This window comes from Pyxicephalus adspersus, chromosome 12 (assembly GCF_032062135.1).
Source record: "Pyxicephalus adspersus chromosome 12, UCB_Pads_2.0, whole genome shotgun sequence".
In the NCBI taxonomy this organism is placed as follows: domain Eukaryota; kingdom Metazoa; phylum Chordata; class Amphibia; order Anura; family Pyxicephalidae; genus Pyxicephalus; species Pyxicephalus adspersus.
Genome location: NC_092869.1, coordinates 15,841,039 through 15,865,045, shown reverse-complemented (window position 1 = coordinate 15,865,045; position 24,007 = coordinate 15,841,039). Strand labels below are relative to the sequence as shown.

The window sequence follows — 24,007 nt, the reverse complement described above, 5'->3', positions numbered from 1 at the left end:
ACATCCTTGTAGGTGCTGCCTTTTTCTGGGTTGGTGGGATGTATTCAGTGAAGTGACGACCGGTCAGGCGTTCTGGGTTGACAAGGGTGGAAGCACGAAGTCCAGGTCTATTCACAGCCACTGATGCTGTTTGGTGGTTCTTGACTATGGATTCGGAAACATGCAAAATTAAGTCTAAATGATTCACAGGCCTCTGACTATTTTTTTTCTACAGAATGTAGGCATTCCATAGGCATTGCACCACTAGATGCCTGAAAATCTTCTTGTAGTACTTCCTTTGCTGTTTCCTCATCGCTGGGTAGAATGTCATGGCTTGGTCAGCTCTGTCAACACCTCCCATGGTGTTGTAGTCAGTCACCACCTGTGGCTTCATCACTTCTTTCCCACGTTTTGTGTGTACAAGAACGGTGGAGGCATCATGGACACATCAGACACACATCTTTCTTGTCACGCCATCTCAGGGCCATCATCTTTTCCTTTCTGCCAGGCAACAATTTCTCCTGTCTTCAGCTTCCCTTTTGCAAACAATGATGGCGGGTTGCACCGCTTAGCCCTAACGGTTCCATAGGCATCTGTTCTTTGTTGCAGAAGGAACTCATAAAGCTCAGGAGAGGTGTAGTAATTGTCATTTATGACACAATAGCCCTTATCTAGCAATGGCTCAATGGGGGATAGCACTGAAGATGTTGCCAATCCATAATGGCTGTATCTGGGGTTGAACTGTGTCCCTTTTCCAGTGTACAGTACCATATTCCAGATGTAGCCAGATGAGGATTCGCACAGCATATAGGTTTTCACGCCAAATTGTGCCCTCTTTGGTGCAATGTACTGCACCCAGCTGAGCCTCCTCTTGTAAGCCATTAGACTTTCGTCAATGCTGAAATCTCTTTCTGGCACATAGGTTTGCTGGAAATTTTGTAGAATCATCTGGGACACTTCCCAAATTTTCTTCAGTTTTGGTGCAGGATGGTAAGTCTCATTGTTTGCGAAGTGCAGGTACTTCATGATGAGGGAAAAGCAGTATTCTGGCATGACTGTGCCAAAGGATGGAGTGGCAATCATTTTATTCTTGGACCAGTAGCACTTCTGCATGTGTTTGCCCACAACTCCCTGCAGGATCACCCAGCCCAAAAACAGCCAAATGCCATCCTTGTTCACAGGTTCCCACTTTCTGCTTCTTGCAAACCTCAGGTGTGGAGCACCTTGTGGTTGTCAAGTGTACCTGCATAAAACAAAATAAAAATGTATTTTAGGATATGTTCTTTTATAGTGTGAAGGTTGCAAGTAATATGTTAGCAAACACAAAGTAGCATATATGTTTGCATAAAAAAAAGAATTGGCAAAAAGTTAGCACAAAGCAGCATACATGTTGGCATAAAAAATGTAAAAAGTTAGCAAACACAAAGCAGCATGCATAAAAAAAATTTCAAAAATTTCAAAAAGTTAGCAATTACAAGAGCAGCTTACCTGTTTGTCTCTGCAGCATTTTTTCGATAACTTCATCGGTCAAAAACAACTTCAGGTATGCCAGGGGGTCGATGCATTCAGCCTCAATTTTCATCCCAGGTGCGCCGGTGAATGGAAATCTTGGCAGTGCTGCCAGGCCCACATCAAGGTCAATAGGACACCATGTGCGCACAGCACTGACCTCAGGTTCAGAATCGTCGCTCAGTTAGCTTATGCTGTACGATGACAAATTTCCTGGTGAATCACTATCGCTCGATTCCACAAGGGAATCCAAATCGCTATCGCTGTTTTCAAATTCCTCCAAGACAGCGCTTGCGCCAGCGAGGTGGCTTTTGGATGCCATGCAGTCTCCAACAATCAGTCGGGAACAATCAAGGTCAAAGACAAAGTGATGAAATTATACATTCAGGAAGTGATTTATAAGTCATCAAAAGGTCAGATCAAGGTCAGGTCTATTAGTGGGCAAAATGTAAATCAGGGCACTGGGCAATGATGCTTGGTGCACTAAAATGTGTTTTTATACTTTTATTGTGTGTTTTTATGTGTTTTTACTGTTAAAAAAAAAATTAAAGATAGTAATCTGCTTTTAAATTTCCCGCCCCCATTATCCATCACTCCATCGCATCACCTGGAAGATGTCACATCTTGCCGGGTGATGCTGTGGGGATGTCCCACCTTGCTCACTCCACTGAAGCTGCTCGCATCACCCGGATGCTTGGAGATCGGCCTCTGGGTGATGCGGTGGGGATGCTGCTCGCATCACCCGGAGGCTGATCTCCAAGCCGCGGGGTGATGCAAGCAGCTTCAGTGGAGTGAGCAGGGAGCGCACCTGGGATAAAAATTGAGACTCCACATCTGACTCCCATTGTTTCATATAGGAAAGGTTCTTATCCTGTGAGAAGAGTGTTAAATACTATTGAGATCCTCCCTTTGGATGCAGTATAAAACTGCAGTTTTTTTTAAATCATGGTGGTTTCAACCATTTTTATTTTGAATAAAGAACTTGATTTGTTGATAACGGAAAATTTCTGTATATGTAAGGGTGAGGCAGATTGTCATGTGGACACTACCCCGCAGCTGACACATTACTGCACTATCATCTCTTTTTGGAGCAAAAATATTGAACCTTATACCAGGTAGGATTAAGTAACAACTGTCTTTATAATGGATATTTAATTATTACTATTACCACTCGATCTGTAATAATATATTATGGTAATAAACCTTTTTTTTTTCCCAGATCTCAAAGTTCCTATATATTAAGGTTTCAACCTATATATTCAGTACAAATATACCTATCAAGGTATTGTTACATTTTATTATCTTAAGCTTGCCACAATAAATCGCATATATATCCAACCACCCTATTTATTGGATAATAATGAAAACACCACTATCATACCAAATTCAAAAATCTGTTCTCTCTTAACTCCTAGGAATCAACACCCCTCAAAGAGCCATCCAAAGGATGTTCCATTCCAAACGATTGGGCTTTTACTGTAAGTCCAATATCCCACAATATATACTACCAAAAACCATTGCTATTTTCCCCAAAAACACCTTTAATAAATACTACTTTTCCTCTGTTCACCTCCTTTCCCCTCCCCCCCCTCTTCTCATCCCAGTTGTGTTCCCTAAGCACTATGGCTTTTAAAATTGAATCATCTCAAAAGGACTATGAGGACAAATTGGCCCCCACAGAAAAGATTTCAGCAATATTCTCAAGTAAGCTTTACTAGCATCAATTTGATTACTCTTAAACCACTATACTGTTACAAATATTTTGATATCTGATTTTTCTTATTACTCACAACTTAAAAGGTCTCCCCAACAAACCCCTGAGGGAGGCTTATTAGGCGAAATGTGTCGAAGGGAAACAAAACTATTGCTGTTTGAACAAGACCTAAACTACCTGTACTGTACCCTTCTTTGTTGCCTAGCTTAGCTTTCCTATGTTAGCATTAGGGCTAGCATAGGTCATCTTTGTCTAGTTTTTTAATATTTTTGATTGAAAAAAACTTAATTGTTTTATAAAAAAAAAACAGTCTGTGCCCTGAAAAAGCCTTTCTTTTCTCTATCCCTAAAAACTCACCTTCTCATTGTAATTCCCAGGCTTGGGCACACAGGAACCTATCCCTTCTCAAAGTTCTTGGGTTACCACATTTGGTGTAAACAACCTTCTCTAGTTTTTTGTTCATCCTATACTAAGAGAGCATATGAAAGTGAAGGACAGAGAATCGCAGGTTTTTTTAGAGGTGGAAGTCCACATAAGGACCTCGATTGGTATTGAGGGGCAGGCCAGGACCTCCAGGTCAGTCCATTGTTGTCTTGGATGCGGAATAGTAGTTTGGCCTAATGCTGTGATTTGGGCTGCTCTGTGGTATAACCTTATGTTAAGTACACCCAATCCTCCCAGTTATTTAGGAGTATATAATGTAATTGCATTATTGCGGTGAAGTTTGAGTCCCTAAATGTTTTGCGTTTGTTTTGTATATTCCTTGAGACCAGCCTGGTTATAGCTATAGGTATAGTGTGGAAAAGATAAAACAATCTGGGTAAAGTGTTAATTTTGATTGCAGCTAATCTCCGGAACCTGGAGGGGGGACGAGCATGCCACCATTTCAGATCTCTAGGGAATGCACGAAACGGGTCGGTAATTAGCTATTTAGATCATGGTATATGAGTAGAGATCAGGGTAAGAAGAGGTAATTTAAATGCCTAGATAGGTGATTGCTTTGGATTTCCATGTGAAGTCAAAATTATCATTGGGTTGGGTGACTATGTTTGGGGGCAATGAAATATTTAGGGCCTCTGATTTGGCTCGTTTGAGTTTTAGACCTGACACCTCTGAAAAGAAGCTCAACTCTTTAAATAGGGGAATGGAAGGAGAAGTTACATACATTAAGGCGTCATCAGCAAAAAGTCCACATTCATGTTCTATAGGACCACATCAGATGCTCTTAATGGCCTTACAGCTATTGCTAAGAGTTCAATTGCTAAAGCGAAAAGTAAACGGGAGAGAGGGCAGCCTTATCTGGTGCCTCTGCAGATAATAATTAGGGACGAGTAGTGTCCTTTAATTGCTATTTTGGTGGAGGGGGAGGAGTATAGAGAGGATTTAATCCGGCAAAATGCTGAGCCAAAGCCCATTTTAGGAAGAAGGGCTTTCAGATAATCCCATGATAAGCTATCAAAATTTTTGTGTAGATCTAATGAAAGTAACATTGCTTTTTTTTTTCTTCCCGCCTTCCCAGTTACTATTTACAATTGAAATCAGGTGTATTGTATGTCTAGTTTGGTCAAGGGCTCGTGGATGGTGAAAAAATCCCACCTGGTCTGGATGGATGTACTGGTCTAGAAAGGAACCAATTTCTAGACATCGCAATTCATTAGGGAGATAGGTCTATAATTCGAGACTTCAGCAGGGTCCTTATCTTCTACAGGTACTTAATTTCCTTTGCGAATGAAATTGAAATAGTCTAAAAAGGTGATTCGCTAGAAGTCTTATAATAAAGGTTGGGTAAGCCATCTGGACCAGGGGAACTATTTGTTTTAGGATTTTTTATGAATCCCATGACTTTTATGAATCCCATGACTTCAGGCGTAAATTCTTTATCCAAGATTTACGTAATCTCGGAATTGGGAGCCTAGAAATAAATGTTTCAATTTTAGAACTATCTTTCCATCGCCCAGCTTGATGTTTGGAAGAGTTGCTGTTTGTGCCCTAGGATTCGGTATATTTGCTAGGAGCGTGGCAAGTTTTCTTTCCAAGTAAAACATTTATGTCTGGCCCATCTCAGTGTCTTTTCTGTCTTGGTTGTGAGGCGGAGTTTTAGTTCTGTGTGTAGGACTTCAGTTTGGTCGCAAACATCTATGTGAGGATTCTGCTTTTGTTGTAGTTGTAACTTGGATAGTTGTTGTTGTTTTTGGTCAATTAGAAGTGTGGCTTGTTTTTAGGTTTGGTACCCAGGGATATAAATTGACCCCTATAAGGGGCTCTTGGTCCTCCCAATTAGTAGAAGGTGAAGAATCTAGTGGGTCATTAAATCTGAAGTATTCTTTTAACCAAAAGTCTGGCAGTGGGTGGGGTCACTCAAAATAGATTTATTAAGCCTCCAATGTGATTTAGGGGTTTTGGAGCCTAGGCCTGTTAGGCGGAAAAGCACCGGATCATGATCTGACCATGAGGATGCGTGCCGAAGTGAGAGGAAGAACAAGTTGATGAATGGAGGAATCCATGATCTATACCTGAGTAGTGTTGGTGTGGAGAGAAGTAAAACGTGTAATCCCTTGTCGATGGATTGTGCTCCCTCCATACATCCACTAGATCAAAGTCATGGAGCAAGGAAGCAAACCACAGGCTTTGCTTAGGGGGGTGTTTATATGTTGGCCTTGAAGTATTGGCTAATATTTGATCTAGGGCAAACTAGTCGCCCATCAAAATCAAAGCTCCTTCAGTAGAAGGGGAGATTTTATCAAACATTTCATAGAAAAATCTAAATTGACCAGAAGTATGAGCCTAGTAACACACTATAGAAACAAGGGACCCATCCAAACTTCCTACTACCATCACGTAGCACCCGTCATGGTCTTTGAGTTCTGTGTGAGGAGTGAATGAGACTGACCTGGAGAACCCTAACGCAACCCCAATTTTTTTTTTCCCCTTGACATTGGCTAAATACATCAGAGGGAAGTGTATGGAAATATTTAGGAAATGAATCATGGCATGGTAGTATTGGAATACTTTAGTCCTTAACTTTTAGTCCTTAACTTTTCTCATTATGAGTGAGAAAAGTTAAGCCTTGATTAGCCATTGTCATAATAAAGACTTGTTAAAAAGCTGAAACCTGGACTCATGTGTAGACCCCATAAATAACCTGTTATAAACCTGATTAACCGTCCACTATCGGATGGGCCAAGGAGGGAATCAGACAGACATGGAGAGAGGGGTGGGTTCAAGGGGAAGGGGGGTGCCTCAGAAAGCATAACAATATTTCTAAAAAAAACTCTTGGCAAAAAAAACAAAACAAAAAGGGTCAGAAAATCCAACAAAAATGCCAGCGGGATCTGCATAACTAGCATACCACCACTCCAGGGGAGGCCATGTTTGCCCCTTTATTTGAACTAATATAACAGGTTGAATTTGAATCAACCAAGCCATAATAGTGAACCAATCAAGTAAACAAATTAAGTCAAATCAAAATGTCAATATAAAAAACAACCTTATTTTAGCAATTTCACGGCTAAATATAAACTAAGTGGAAAAGGACATGTTTAATGTCCACGACTAAACATTAATTTTGGCGAAGAAACCAAATCTTCTGAGAAGGAGGACAACTTAACACTCGTGAATGATAATAGACCAGAAGTTCACAAGGTCTTCCTTCTTGGGTTAGGGGAAGATTGCACTTGGGACCCGATGGGAGATATTGGTGACGTAACTCCACCTGCTGTTGATCTGTTGGTAGGATCCCTAGAAATAATTCCCAAGTCTTTCAGTAGATTTTCTCCTTCAGTAAATGTTGAAAATGCATAAAATTTATTTTGGTAGTTGAAACATAGCCTAAAGGGAAAGGCCTAGCTGTATCTAACATTGTGAGAGAGAAGTGCTTGAAGAGGTTTAACGGTCTTCCTTTTTTGTATTGTGGCTGGTGAGAGTTCCGCAAAGATCTGTACCCGAAACCTTCAATAGCCAAATCTGGAGTGGAGGTGGCTGCTTTCATTAAGGCATCTTTGGTATGAAAATAGTGAAGCTTCACTATAATGTCTCTGGGGGAGCAATTTTCCCTTTGTGCTGCGGCTTTATGTAGCCAATCAAATTCCAAATGTGAGTCATCACATGATGGTAGGAGTGATATTATGAATGCTTTTACTGTAGCCTTTAAGTTTTTAAAATTTTCAGGGAGAGCTCGAATTTTAAAGTTGTCACGCCTGGAGCGATTTTCCAGGTCCTCTATTTTGTCCTGTGCTATTTCCAATCTTTCTTTTAAGGAGGAGATAGCTGTGGTATTTTGGGTGACCCGACGGGTAGTTTAATCTGGTTTTTGTTCAATTAAATCTAGCTGTTGGCCCAGGGAATTGAAGTCCTGTTTTAGTTCTGAAGTGATTTTAACTATGGCTTTGTTCAATTCCCCTTCAAGCAGGGCTGCAAATCTTGCTTTAAGAAAGGCATCGCCAGATTATTCAGAGTGAGGTTGAGCTGCAGAGATACTAGCAGGGCTGAAAGGGACCTGATCTTTAGTTGCAGGGAGGCTTAAAACTTGTAACATTGGATCAGTATCTTGTGATGAAGTAGGGAAGGAAATGTCCCCAGCCTGATCCCTGTGCATAGGAGAGCACATGGCAGCCCGCATATTTTATAGGGAGGAGCGGTTTTCTTGCCTCCTTACCTGATGTCTGCACAGTCGGAGAGCTCCACAGCTGCAGAGAAGCAGGGTGCCTTACAGTAGATCCTCTTTTGGATTCTGATTCTGCAGAGCGAGCTGGTGTCTTGGATGCTGGGGGGATGGGGCTCGGACCAATCGCCATCTTGCTTGAGCTGGGGGCCCCACAAATCGGACTGTCCCGGGAGTTCTGGGGCTGCTTGCCTTTTAATTTTTTAATGCTTGAGAATGTCTGGTGCTGTGGGGAGCTGTGTCTGGAGATGTCTGCTGCTGTGGAATGAAGGCGTCATGGGGGGAGGAAAGAAACACCGGAGGGACACTTGAGAAGCTCCCTTTCTGGTAGCCCGTGCATGAGCACCCCATAGTATTGTTTTTTAATGCAGTGTCACTTTATACAGGATTCCCTACCCAATCTTTTGAAGCATATTTAACTGTGCTACCTAAACCTGGTAAAGATGCTACATCATGTATAGGCCTTTTTCTTGGATAAACTTGGATATTAGAATCTTTTCTAAGCTAATAGATTGAAAGATTTTATTCCTGGTCTAATTAATTTGGGTCACGTAGGCTTTCCATTGGGTAGAGAATCCAGAGTTAACAAATTTAAGCCTATCTCTTATTAATTGGGCCCAAAAAAATACTGTCCCCACATGTCTTTTATCGGTCGATGCCCTGTTTTTACAGGAGACACTTCATCAGATAGGAATAGGGCCAAATATGTATGGAAGAATATAAACTTTATATTCTAGACCTTATGCAAAAGGGCAAAAAATATCCTGTCAGATTCCTTTCTTATTAATAATGGTACCAGACAAGGATGTCCGTTATCGCCCATATTGTATATTGTGGTAATGGAACATCTAGCCAATACTATCCGACAAAGTGTAAAAACATTTTGGAGCAATAGGTAACTTTAAAGTGAATTATGATAAAACAGAAGCTCTCGATAACTCCAAAAGCTATTGAAAATCTGAGTTTCACGTATCCCAATTGCGTACTAACTTTTCTTTTAAATGGCAGCCTAGATCAATTAAATATTTAGGTATTCAAACTCCATCTATGCATATCTAAATCTCAGAAATGGCAGAACCATAAACTATAAACCTCTTCTTCCACAGATTGAGTCTACTCTCCAGTCTTATAATGAGTTACATATTTATTGGCTGGGAAAGATTAATATGGTCAAAATGTACGTATTTTGTTCCCTCGTCTTAATCGTTTGATTTATAACTTTATTTACCAAGGGAAGAAGGCGCGGGTTAGTAAACAGATCCTTTCCTGCAGGAAATCAGAGGGAGGGTTGGCTATACCAGATTTTAAGGTATATTATATGGCAGCAGTGTTGCATAGGATTGTGGATTAGAACCAAAAAAACCCCAAAAAGTTATGGGTTTCATTAGATAAAACACTGGCCTCTGTTGATCTGGTTAATGCCCTTTGGATCCAATCTCAATTTTGTAACCTCTCTTCATATACTTCTCCTACAGTTAATACAGTGTTATCCCTATGGTATCTTTTAGTAAAACAAGGATTATGGTCTACTAGACTAAGTCCATTAACTCCTTTATTTAATGATTCAGAATTTGTCCCAGAACATGAATGTTCTAGATTTTTGTCTTAGAATATTGAGGAGCATTCATTTGTGTGTTAAATTTTTCATAAAGGTCAATTATCCCCTTTTAGGGCTCTTCGGATTCCCCCGAGATTTACAAGGATCAGCATGTTTGGCCTATGGTCAAATACAAGCATATATCAAAAATTTAAATTCAACTTCAAATCTTATTAGATCACCTACTTCATTTGAACAACTTTTTACAATTAAAGATAGTTTTTACTCATGTTGTAACCTGTATATATAGAGTTTTATTAAATGAGATGCGACCCGGTATACCTTACTTTGTTTGGTATTGGGAAAAGGAATTTATTTAGGTCAGCATGAAGTTGTGCATTGTGAAGGAGGACACACTTTAAGCTCCGCTTTGAGCTATCGATGAATAGTCCCCATTCAGTTGAGTTATAGATTGGAATTCCCAATTCCTCCAATAAACCAGGTATGTTATGGCAATTTGTCAGTTCTAAAGTACAGCAGAATTGCAGTTTATCTGGTTCGAAAGTACGATACCTTTGTTCCTTTTTCAAGTAAGTTTTTCTCTAAAGTAAGCCTTTTTTGATAGTCCCAAATCATGTGCCAAATCACTGAACTCATGCTGATCAAATCCCTTATGAAGAGAGTCCTCTTCAATTTCAAAATCTTTATCATTGTTGTCACCTAGTTTGTCACCATAATCATGTTCTTCAAGAAAGGGTAGTGTAATGAAAACCGACACTGGGATTTTATCTGAATAAGCCACTGGGCGCATAGCCAATGGTAGACTAGGATACTGTATGTAACATTTATTTTTCTTGTTTTATCCTAAAGTTTTTACTATACTAAAGTAACAGTCACTAAAATGGTCTCCTGTCTCTCGCCAAACCATAGGCATACCAAATGGCATCTTATCACCTCTTCCCTTTGTCCACATCCGTAAACCCTTGACACACTCTTTGCACACCTTATGAGGGCCCCAAGACTTATCTTGATCAACAGGTTTAACTTTGAAATTTGTCAAATAGACTTGCTCTACAAATGTGCTGATGTTCGCTCTTTGACTGGGAATGGGGAAACTGCCACAAATATAACAAAATGAATTAGGGTTGTTTAGGCAGTTACAACGAGAAACAGCAGAGCCAGACATGATCTAAAAGAAAGAAAATGTGTTTTAAGAAGAAAAATAAATTTTGTTTATTCACTATTTAGAGCAGTGCACAACCTCTGACCACACTGTCTTACGTGTAAATTAATAGCCTATACAAATCCACACTACAGTAATCGTATAATTATAAAGCAGTAGAGAAAAAAACTGACGTGATAGAAGAGAACTGCACTTTCAGAATCCGCATACCTATTTTAGTGTAAATAAGCTTTAAAATTGAAGTCAACAAAAAAATGTTCAAAATTGTTCCCCACTGTTAAACATAAAATGTGTGATATGGCAGTTTTTATATATACTGCAATTACACACATTGCAGTGATATTTTATTCTTCTGCCAGCTTAGGCCCTTTTTAAAAATCTGTTTTGCATGTTATCTCTTAAGAAGGTTTTGACTACAAAGGGGTTTTTGCTCTCATGCATTGGGGAACACAGGGTTCTTGACCATCTTGCAGCGCTTTCCTGAATTGGGTCCTGTGCCGTCCGGTTATCCAATTTCATCCTGGTGCGAAGGAAGCACCATGTGCCGCCATCTCCTTTCCTCTTCTTCCTGCTTCTGCCTATGTCACTCGATCCTGATAACTCGATGTCGGGGTTTGTTCCAACAGGAAGGAAATCAGCATTGGCAGCATACACTAAAAAGACAAGTAAAGGATACAATAAATGCATTTATTGGAAGTAAATGCATTCAAAAACACAGCATATGGTGAGTAGTGCAACATATAGTGACATCAAACATATACAATTATACACAAGGAGCAGGATTTCAGAGGGAAAATTGCCAGAGTACCAGAAAGGTTTCAGGTACAAGAATACAGATCCAATGCTAAGGAGATGACAGGCTTGTGAAGCCAGAATATATAGCCCTACTAATAACATCCTGACCTTTTCCCGACTTAAAGGAGCAGCCTCTGGATGTGCCAATCAGCCGAAAGAATGTCTCTTGATAAGTGGATATTTACAAGGTACGTTGATGCACATTGCTTGGTTTAAAACTCCATCAGGGCCACACAGCAAACTGCTAGATACTCCACCAACAGGGTCAAAAAGCCTTTATCCAGGAAGCTACTGAGTGTGCCAATGTCAGGATCTGGGGCTGACTTAGGAACCTAGCTGGTGATATCCATGACCTCATTCACAACACTGGGGTTCTCAGTATCATGGTTGGGACTACAGTCAGGGTAAAAAACAGGTTCGGGAACCCTGCTGCCAGGGCTCTTAACAATAAAAGACCCACTGCTTATATCATATTCTGTGGCCCAGTTTACTGAACTGTTTAGCAGGCTAGGCAGAGCCCTGGGCTCCCTTACGGTACTGGCAAATCTTATAGGGTCTCCCAAAACACCCTAGGGCACAGTGCACTTCCTTGGGTCACAGACAAGTCTAAAAGGAACTCCTCCATCCTCAAAAGGACCACTTTAATCAGGGATGCCTGCAACATTGGAACCAACGGTGATGGTTGTACCACTGACCACTGAAATAAAAGTGTGACATCCAAAGCCTAAAAAAAAATTGACTGGTAAGGAGAGCTGGTTCCTAGAGGGAGTCTGAGGCCAACCATTAGACTATGGGACCCTGGGCAATACATCGGAAGCAGCAGGCAACTGAGTAGAGGAGGCAGAAAACAAATTAGACTGTTTAGACTTTAGAGGTATAAAGTTGGAACACAGAGTCTCTAAGCGATAGCAACAACAGAGTTGAGGGGGACTGGACCTCTCTGCATCTAGCAGCACCAGGGTCGAAGGGTGTCACTGGTAATCCTACCAGTTTATTGGGTGTGCACAGTGACGTCACAATCTGCGGCTGTGTCTGCGTGCGTATCCCCTTTCTTTTAGATCGTGCTACCAGCAGGAGAGTGTACTAGAGTGTGTAGCTACCAAATGTGGGAGTGTACTATTGACTACAGAAATTGGCATTGGCTGCTCAGCAGCAGCTGTCATTATCCCTATGTAGTTACAAAATTACATATTAGGTTAGGTTGCAAAAAGACAAGTCCATCAAGTTCAACCACTAGGGAAATAAACATATTCCAGATATAAAACACTATAAGACATAGTTGGTCCAGAGGAAGGCAAAAAATAACCCTGGTACAATTTGCTTCAACAGGTAATTTTGGTGATAGGTCTGCTTTAACAAGGGAAACAAAATATCTAATTACGGTCTGAGTTTGGATTGATAAGAGAAAATTGGGGAAATATGAGAGTTCTTGATCCAGAACTTATCTACGCATGAGTAAGTTTTATAGGGTCATGAGTAAAATTTGATAGGGTCCAACTGTCCCAAAGTTCATGATCATGAAAGATTCACTTAATTTGTTTGAGAGTAGAGAGATTGTGAGGAGGTACTGTGTGTTGGATTTGTCCCATTCCAGAACAAAATCTACCCCCCCTTCCCTAATCACCATGCCCATGCTAAAATGGGTAAAGCAATTTAGAGATCTGCACATCTGAAAAGCCAGAAAACTATTTGATAAGAAAATTCTCACTCCTCTCATCATAAGTCTTAAGAACAAAAGGCAACAAAAAGCATTAGGCTTCAGTAAGAACAAAGACATGTCAATTTTATAATCTGATGTGAAAGAAGATAGCAGGACATCATGGCCATCAATCTGTTTAAATTACTGGAGCATCACTTTTCATTTAATCCTTTAATTTCTAAAAACAAAATTGCATGCATGATTGGGTAAACCTTACTCTTTATCACCTATTTCATATCCACCTATTTTGCCTATAGGTAATAATACCACTATTTATTTTTTGTAAATAAAGCAGAATAGCAACTTGTAAATATGATGTCTGTGTCTTTTCTCCTATGGTCATAATGTCTATTTAAACCTGCTGCAGTTTAAGAAATATAAAATTAAATCCATGATGGTAGTAAACAAGGTTATAATATTAGCTAGTACCTATTTAGAGCCAACATATTACACAGCACTTTACAAAGTCCATACCTTCATCGCATATTTTTGGAATATTGGAGGAAACCCACCAAACACCGGGAAAACATGCAAACTCCATGTAACATTCTAGCTTTACATCAACTAGTTCTTTTCTATAGTACCAATTTGTGAGATGACTTATAATACACCCTAATGAATACATTACATAATAATAATGTTTAACTGTCCTGTAATGTGTTTTACCTGTACTATTATGCGTTTGTGATTCCTTCAAGGAACAAAGTTGCACATGAAGGAATTAAAAGTTATATGGCAAGTATACACCTGTTGGTTAGTGATTGTAACAACCTTGGTAACTGACCAATGTATACAATAGTTGCCATTCATTATCCATTTTGCTGGATATATATTAAACATGGCCCCTCTCATTATTTACAGCTTTGTCCATTGCTGAAATCACAAACCTAAAAAAAAAGGAAAAAAGAAAAATAAGCACATTACATGACCTAATAATTTACAAAGCAAATATTCCATAGAAATTTCCATATTCTCCAATACATTCATATATTTACTGCAAGATTTATTCAACTGACTGATATTGCAAACACCACCCTTCACTATGTCCAAACTAATTTCTGCAAGTTCTTTCCTTCCTTCCCTCACTTTCACTTCCTCTTCAGTGGTCTGCATAAGTTTGGCCACATTTACCCGGTAATACTTATAGTTAATATTATCAAATAGCACTATGCACACTTTTTACCCTACAGTATTTGAGATGTTGCAGTCATATTGGTAGATGTCCCCTTTTTACTCTCTGCTCGTTCGTGTGCAGGATGGAGGCTTGATAGTAGGCAGTGGGACATGTCGCATGACTTGTAACTCTAATGACCAAGACAAACTCTGCATGTGTTTGTTTTTGCATATCAAAGCACAGTTTGCTCCAAAAGTTAATGAATGTCTAGGCTCCATAAAGTTTTTTTTGCTTTGTTTTTTTGCTTTGTTTGTGATTAACTCAGTGAGGATTTTTACAGTAATTGACAGAGACAAACATCTGTCCTATTTGCATTTATTAAAATAATGTACCTGTTCTGACTTGCATACAAATTTAACTTAAAAGCAAACCTATAGTCTGTAACGTGGTACATTTTATTCCAAAATAAAAAAAAATTATATAAATTATCATTAGGATGTTCAAAGACTTGTTTTGGTTTACATAAAAGTATTTATCTGAAACTAATTTGTTTATGTTGTAATTTTACAGTCGCTGTATTGCCAAAAAAGACATTTTGCGTTACTTGAATAGTCTGGACAGCCATTCTGGTTTGTACATTCTTCATAATCTGACTAACCTGCCAAAGCTAAATGAGGAAGATGTATTCAGACTTTTTCAAAAAGGACTCCCATCAGGAAAAAATGAAGGTATTCTTTTTTTTTTTCTTTGAACTTTACAGTTCTCTACCTCTAATAGCCATATACAAGTCCCTATGTTATATGGTACCTTCTTGGCACTGACAATGATATGTGCATTTTATTTCTTGTTTCTGTGTTGTGCCACCCATTCTTTAGAAGTCAGGATCTATGTAAAATGTGTTTACTGTTAATGTTTACTGCTCCAAAAAATGCAAAACAATTAAAATAAAAAAGAACATATAAGAATATTTTGGTTCAAGGTTAGATAAAAGTATCATTGGTTTCTTTAATATTCTTTAAGAACAATCTGTGCAGAAGGAACTATTGATATCCATCTGCTTCAAAGACTTTGACCTGGATTGTCCGTACAGCAGATTGTAGCATGCACACCACAGGACTTTACCTATAAAGTAAATACTTTTTTATTTCAGGTGTGTGTGTGTGTGTGTGTGTGTGTGTAGGATGTCCCACTCTTTTTTGGTTTAAATATCCTGCACATTTTAGGCGGTCACACATCACCCTATAAATCAGGATCTTATAAGAAAAAAAATTAGACTGTAGATGATAGATTATAGCAAAGTCAGGACAGGCTAAGACCAGAAGTGTGTTGAATTCACTAGGAATGGATTTTTTTAATTCTTCATTCTTCATCTACATTTTTGTAAAAGTTTGGTGTGTGTATCTCTATCTATCATATATATATATATATATATATATATATATATATATATATATATATATATATATCTATATATATATATATATATCTATATCTATGTTGAGGGTGGACATAAAGTCCCTCTTGAAGGAACAGAGACTCCTTGCTATAGATGTAGTTTTTACACACACGTGTGAGAACAATCAAAGGTGGTTATTGTTCTGATTTATTCCGAAAAGGTGGTGGTATTTATACAAAGTGAAGAATTACAGAATGGTAATTAAGAGTAAACAATAAACAGTGATCTTTCAGGAATCCAAAGTCATTGATGGCCCTGAACAATGCATGGCCCTGATATCCAGGCTATCTTCTCTCATGCCCCATTGTTATTGTTTCCTATTTATACTTTGTTTATTGTTACACAAAATAAAATGAATGATATTTAGAAGACAATCACTCTTGACAATGCAGTCAGCTTTCAAGGTATTTCAAAAATGGTGAACAATGGTCCGTTGGTCACAAGCCTTGGCCCAGGAAAACAAAAGGTAAGAAAAGGTAAGGTAGATAAAAAAGTCCTTTGTCGGTATGAGGCGAAAGCCTTGTATGGAGTATACTTTATGATTCCTTCTTATATATCAAAAGGTACACATCAATAAACAAATAATTTGTTTAGCATATTGTGTTAATATGGTTTGAAGCTTTAAAAAAAAAAAAAAAACTTTAAAAATAATTTGTGTTAGATTGAAGGAATTATAGGTGTTGTATTGAAAACTTTGGCTATATACATGCCTCTTACCTATTTTTTTTTTTTAACATTCTTTATAAATTTTGTGAAAAGAGGAAGGGATGAGGTTAAATAGGTAGTCAAGTTTACAAAGGTACATAATGTGAATAATAATCAACAACATGGGTATGGGTAGTATGACGCCAGAAGGGGAGAAACCAGTAAAACACACAAATTACAAAAATCCATTAAGAACAATGACTTTGTGTAAAATAACAAGATCAACATGGTGATAATTAAACAACTTACTCGTGACCTGTTAAGGTAGGGATACATATGCTGCGCTTGGTAGTAGAAAGGTACTAGATGCCTGGCTGCTGTGTTAGTCAGCAATAGTAATACATTGATGTATGACATCTATAGAAATATAGGCAATTTAATAGCAGGCATTCATGAGTAGCTGCACAGAAAGGCAGACCACCACTCTAAGGGAAATCATAAGATTGGATATTGCAGATTGCAGACATTATTGACAGCCTCTTACTATTTTAACATAAACCGCCTTTTCGCTTAAGTTCCCATTTTGGACCATGTGACCTGTTTCTTTCACTGCACTCCAAAATTCCTAAATACATATTCTAAAAGTGAATAAAATATTCACTCTAGTACAGTACCAATCAAAAGTTTGGCCACACAATCTCATTCAATGGTTTTTCTTTATTTTTATTATTTTCTCCAGTGCAGACAGTGTAAAAATTCAACGCATACAAACTGACAGAAGACGTATGGAATTCTATGTTAAACAAAAACGTGTTGTGTTAAATACATTTTTTATTTTAGATTCTTCAAAGTAGCCCCCTATTCTTTGATGACAGCTTTGTACACTTCTGGCATTCTCTCAATCAGGTTAATAAAGTGGTCATCTGGAAGTTTCCCTTTACCAGGTGTGCCTTTTTAAGAGTTAATTTCTGGAAATTCTTGTCTTAATAACGTGTTTGTACCTCATTTGACTACTTGTGTTCTACTATATATTATAGTAAGGATCACTCAACTGAGGTAACTGTTCCTCAAGACAGCCAAACCAGAAATATTTTACAAACTTTATTCATCTCCTCAAGTGCAGTCACATAACCTATCAAGCTCTATAATGAAACTGGCTCTCATGAGGACCACCCCAGGTAACAAAAAACAGGACCTAATTCTGCAGAAGTAGTTCAATTGTAGTAACCAGCCTTTGAAACTGCATATTAAAAGCACTTTAGAATAGAGCCCACAAGAATCGCAAGGAATGGACATTACTGGAAATCTGTACTTTGGTCTGATAAGTTAAAATTTGAGATTTTGGTTCCACCCAAACTGTCTTTTTGAGACACAGAAAAACAGGGAACAAAAGATTGAGTGTCCAGCATGTATGCATTCTCTTTAGAGAATACTGCCATATGCCATTCTAATACAACAGCAAACCATACAACATCCAATGGGGACTTTTAAAGCAGATACAGTTATCCAAAATATATTTAAAACATATACTTTATTATAATACTAAAAGTACAAACCCTAAATTAAAAAAGCTCCTAAGTAATCTAATATAAATCTCAATTCTTCAATGACATGTTTCACAAAAGCTGCTTCCTCTGGAGATTGATTGATATCTAATCACAATATGAATACATAAATTGTGCAATATAACATGATACATGTTACAATTATGCATTTTATCTTATTTTTACTACCTCCTGTTGATTCCTTGGAGCAGTTATAGTAACAGGAAAAAGGGGGTATACTCCCAAATCAGCCTACAGCGCAAGCAAGTGCTATGATAAATGGGAAGGCAATCAAAAAGTTTGTCCAATATAATAAATAGTCAACAGTCTCTATTCATTTGAATACATCAACTTAATGAAATCAAATGTTATTAGTGTATCTGTTTTCCAAATGTGCCAAGTGTTGCAACATAATATAGTAATATTTCCCATCAAATCAATAATTACCAAACAACTATCTAATAATAAAACAAAATATGATCAAAACAGTAATAATCAATATGTGTGCAAAAAATAATTATGCTCAATCGTAAATAACATCCATAAAATAATCCTTGATTAATTTTTGTGAATTTATAGTGATTAGTTAAAAAAAAAAAAAAAAAAAAAAAAAACAATTGCCATGAGTAAATAAATAAAATTAATCCACCAAGTGTGTGTCAATCATGTCAAAAGCTTATTTAACCACCATGTAATCTTGCTAAAAACATATTCAACCACCATATTTAATGATATTTTAAGTTAAATAAATTTAAAAAAGTGTCCGTACATATAAATATAAAACTATATGTGTACCAAAACATGTTTAACAACTCCTCAAATTACTATGCCATAATGGTCAATCATGTTAAAGCTATATGCATACAAACATGATAGTAATCTCATCATAAGGAACTGCCAACCATAAACCAAATAATCTAATATCAATCTGCACTTTGTCTGTTGTTTTCAAATTGTGTACAACTTAACATAAAAAACTTAACATAAAATTACATCTTCAAAAGTTCAGTGCCAACCAAATAACGCTTTCAAGCTTACCCAAAATGGTTTGTAGAAACAATTATAATCTGCATCCATGTACACAAATCAATCAAACAATCAAACTGAAGATCCAGGCTCACTTGTTTTCAAATAACAATCCCCAGTTCAGTAAGTACTGTATAAAGATCAAATGTGCCTGTTTATATCCACCAACATGCACTGCAGGAAGATCCCGGCATCAACCACCATCCTCTATATATCTCTGCTCCCTATTGACAACGTTTTCGTGGAGGAGAAATGCTCCGCCTACAACTGGAAGTGACATTTCTAGAAGATACGGCGCTGGCACCTGTCTGGAGCGCAAAAGTGACCCCTGAACATACATATCACATCTGGGTCAATGAGTCCCCATGCAATATATTTATGAGCGGGTGCTGGGAAGTTCCTGGCTTTGTCCCCTTTCCTTATGAAATAGAAAGGTTAGTGTGGGGACATATGACAGCCTAATATCTTGGTATGTAACTATTCAAATATCAGGTCTTTGTGATTTTTAAAACAGTTTTTTCTTTTAGTGGGAAGCTGTGTTGGCAGAGGCACAAGCAAGTTTCACATAGTTGGAGTTACGGGCTGTCATGATGTTTTTGTTTCTCCAGGGAAAGTCAGCAAGGGACATTTATACTGAAATGTCACAAACACTGGGGGAAAAGTGTCCTTCCTAGAGCACTGTCAAAACCTGGATATCTCGTTTCAAGACTGGGCATTTCACCGTTGAAGATGAGCCCCACAGTGGGTGCCCCCCAACCTCAACTGTCCCGGCAACCTGCGATTCTGTCCATGAGCTGATTATTGAGGACTGGCGAATATCTGCAAAAAAGATAGCCAAGATACTGGACATCTCACGGGAATGTGTTGGGTTTGTTATCACCACTATCCTAGACATGCACAAGCTTTCAACCAAGTGGGTGCCGAAATGTTTGAACAGTGATCAGAGCCGTTTTGGCCCATTTTGAAGCTGCACAGGACTTTTTGGTTAGGTTAGTGACCTGAGGATGAAACCTGGCTCCACATCTATGATCCTGAAACCTAGGAACAGTCAAAGGAATGGTGCCACAGTGGGTCCCCACGGCCGAAGAAGTTCCGAACCCAGAAATCGGCCAAAGGCATGGCATCCGTTTTCTAGGACAAAGAGGCTATTCTGTTGGTGGACTACCTACCTCAGGGCTCTAGTATCACCGGAACAGTATTATGCTAACCTCCTGGACCAGCTGATGGAGGCAATTAAGACGAAACCCTGTGGAAAGTTGACCAAAGGGATCCTTTTTTTGCAGGACAATGCACCTGCGCACACGTCAAACGTTGTGTCTGCCAAATTGAACACCCTGCGTTTCCAATTGGGCCACCATCACCCTTACTCACCTGACCTGGTCCCTTCAGACTATTATCTGTTCCCGAATTTGAAGAAACACCTGAAGGGGCAACATTTTGAGGACATTTTTGACGTCAAAGATGCTGCTGAGAGATGGTTTGCGGCCCAACCAAAGGTCTTTTATTTGAATTGTCTAGAAAAGCTGCATCTACACTGTACCAAGTGCATCAGTCCCAGGGGGGAATATGTTGAATACATGTTTTACTTAATTCTGGCTCGCTTCTTTCTAGACAAAGCCAGGAACTTTTCAGCACCCCCTCATACATGGGGCTTTGCCACAGGCACGGAGGTATCTTACAATTAAATAAGCATTGTGTTCTATGGAATACAAATTATCGATTTACAACATGAATCATATACAAATGCTTGGTAAAAAATAAAACACTGCGTAAATGATCAAAACCTAAACTAATGTTAAAAACAAGAAAATTATAAATGAAATAGAATAACAAAAAGTAATAAACAAGAAATAAAAAAATGTACACAGAAAAAGTGAGCAGATGTTTTTTTGCATGTCTGGTTTCCACCATGAAGCATGGAATATATGGTTTAACCTCCTGGGCGGTTCATTTCTGTCTGGATTTATATGTCTAAAAGCGGTACATAGTCCTTCATGAAAATGTATTTTACAGTATAATAGTATGAGTATAATAGTAAGTTTGAAACGCAAAATTATGTCAAAATAAAAAATTAAATACATTTAATAATAAATTTAATATTAAACTTTGCCATGATTTTGTGTTTTAAACTTTAATATACTCATACTATTATATTATACTGTAAAATACATTTTCATGAAAAACAATGTACCGCTTTTCTACATAAATTCAGTGTATTGCAATCAATACAGTTATTTTGTATTGAATGCAATACAAAATAATTTGAAATTCCCGCCACGCCCTTAGCGACGACTGCACTGACCTCACTGGGAACTCCTGGGGAAAATCAGCGCACTCACCAGGGAACAGATTGAGGAAGAGGACGCGGACAGAGGATAGCAGGATGCTAGGGGACACTGATGGGACCAGGTAAGTGTTTATTCTTTACCTTTTCAACTACCCAGAGTGTGACCCCAGGTTACCGCTGGGGAGGTTATTGCTGTGGGGTGATTTGCTGGTAACACTGTGATTTTTTCAAAATTCAAAGTACACTTTACCATAGCATTCTGCAACATCATACGATGTGATCTAGTTTGTGCCTAGTGGCATCATGTTTTGGTTTTCAAATTGACATTGACCTGGAACACACCTCCAGGCTATGTAAGGGCTTTTTGGCCAAGAAGGAAAGAAATGGAGTTTTGTGTCATATAACCTGGCCTCTATAATACCTTGGCCTATATCCAGGTAAAGAGGAAGTAAACTCAAACTGCCCAAAACAAAATACACTCACCTTCAATCCCACAGAGCAGTCGATTGGTCCAGAGGTCTTTTCCATCGAGTCCCGCGTCGTTGCGGTCTCTATCTTCGGATAGGGTGTTGCACTTAAAAATCATAAAAAACTAACAGAAATTTTACCTGGGTTGTCTACCCTTTCATGTAAAGTGAAATTTCTGAGTTTAGATATGCTTAAATATGGTTGGGGGTGAGTTGGACCACAGAGTGAAGGCAAAGACTGTTGGTAAACTATTCTAGTTGAACACATCATGAAGTTGATTGAAAGAATGCCAGAAGTGTTAAAAGGCTGTCGTAAAAGCAAAAAATGGCTGCTTTGTAGAATCTAAAATATAAACTTGGGACACCATTAGTGTTTACCTTTTTTAGCCAATATAGGCAGAGGTTGTATGAGGCCATTGCTCTGGGAATCCCCAGCCGAACATAGGCATGTTGCAGAAGGTGATGTTGCCAAGTCTCTTTTCTGCCTAAAGAACTGCAAACAGACTAGGTATCTATTTGCTAAATATTTTTCGGTGGGGAGACATAGCTTATCTCTAACATTAAAATGCATGTTGAGGCTTAACCAGACCTAATTTTTAACATTCGGCTTAACATTAGATATCTATTCTCACTTAATTTCACCGGAATGTCAGTCCACCTAGTGGTGCTGGCTGTGTAGGCTTGCACTCAAGAAAAAAAAAACATCCATTACATGTATGGAAGTGACTTGTGTGTGACATTATTAATCTTGCCATCCTTTCCTGACCTTCTTTTCTGCCAACTCCGTTCCCCCACTGCCGGAGCTTCTCCCCCAAGCTCTCACCCAATTGGGAAGCAAGTTTGTTATCCTTTTTTGATTGCTTGCTATGTTCATTGTGTTTGACAGCATTGCCATACATTTTTTCATGTAGCATCCAGAGGCGTTTTTTCGGCCTCCATAGATTTGGGTTGTTGCCACTTACTCACCTCACACAACATGGTTTATTGTGACTTAGGAATTGTTAGGAGGACATTATACATGGTGCTAGTAGTAATTTAAAGTTCATACTCTGAATGGTCCAAGGTTATTAGCGGTGTTCCCCAGCATTTAGTGTTGGTACCCTTTACTTTTTAACATCTTTAAAAATGATATAGAGGTTGGGATTAAAAGTACCATTCTGTGTTTGCAAATTACACAAAACTGTCATTACGAAATGTGATGAAATCAAGTCTATACAGGATATCTATAATCTACAAGCAGACCAGGATAAACTGTTTTTGCACTTGAGGGCTAACAACATGCAACCTTTATACTGTCTATGGGGGAATACATTTGGGGGAGTCAAAAATGGAAAAGTATCTGGGGGTTTTGGTATATCAAGACATAACCCTGCGCCTGTACAAACATTGAAATATGAATTTTAGCTTTGGGCACCAAATCACAGAAAGAATATAGGGGAGAGTGCAGAGAAGGGCAATTAGACTAATAAAGGGACAGAGGAGCTCCACTATTGGGAGAGATTAGCTGAACTGAATCTATTGTCTCTTGAGAAGAGACGTTTAAGAGGGGATACAATAACCCTATATAAATATGTAAATGGTCCATAAAGGGAACTCGTTTCCCAATTCGCTTTAAGGGCACTCTCTGTGTCTGGAGGAAAATCAATTTAATCTCTGGATAAGGAAAGGATTCTTCACTGTAAGGTCTGTACAAAAAAGTGAAATAGGCTCCCTCAGAAAGTAGTTACAGCAAGTATTATAGATTGCTTTACAAAAAATGCTAGATGCTTTTTTAGAAGCTCATAATTTAACTGGGTATTAAAGTTTTAAAGTATAGACGACAGAGACTGTTGATGCAGGGATCATCTGATTGCCTCAAGGGATCAGGAAGAAATTGTTTTACCTTGTTGGAGCAAATTGAACCAGGGTTTTGCCTTCCACTGGATGAATTATGCCTATAGATTTTTTTTATCTGGGATATATTTATTTTCTTCAACATAACTATGCAGCTATGATTGTGTGGCCTCACTTTTCCTGACCTTCCTTTTTTGGTCATTCCAGGTATGGTAATGGTGAGCATTAGGGTAGTAAGAGCATGGATTTAAGTGATTGATATGACATGATAACTCATTTGTAAGCTTTTGTACAAATCTTTATGCAAAAGTTTTGTACATGAATATGTCTTGGGAACATAGATTTAAAATCTGTATACTTTGAAGTTGTTGTGGCTTGCTCTCCATCAAAATGATTATGTAGTTTCCTTACCCACTTTTTATCTTTCAATATTTTTATTGAGTTTTACAAGTGAACATACATTTAAATAAACATAACAAACAAGAGAATAACAGGATTATAAAAAGAAAGGACGAAAAGGTATGAGTGAACGCAGGTTAACATTGATTATCGAATCAAA

The 24,007-nt window shown here is 38.3% G+C and overlaps 1 protein-coding gene across 10 annotated transcripts in view; it reads left to right on the top strand.

Annotated features, from left to right (window-relative positions):
* ZFYVE26 (zinc finger FYVE-type containing 26) overlaps window positions 1–24,007 on the top strand; it is a 387,669-nt gene that overhangs the window by 59,182 nt on the left and 304,480 nt on the right. For 6 of the 10 annotated variants that reach the window (XR_011922929.1, XR_011922930.1, XM_072427512.1 and 3 more), the window contains exon 8: window positions 14,761–14,918. Coding sequence is in view for 5 of the 10 variants with exons in the window: in XM_072427512.1 (XP_072283613.1) it covers window positions 14,761–14,918 (158 nt within the window). In the remaining 5 variants the exon portion in view is untranslated. Of the gene's footprint in view, window positions 1–2,908; window positions 2,967–3,092; window positions 3,193–11,208; window positions 11,307–11,429; window positions 11,566–12,688; window positions 12,833–14,760; window positions 14,919–24,007 lie in introns of those variants that run through there. The other 4 variants (XM_072427515.1, XM_072427516.1, XM_072427517.1 and 1 more) reach the window with 4 other exon arrangements.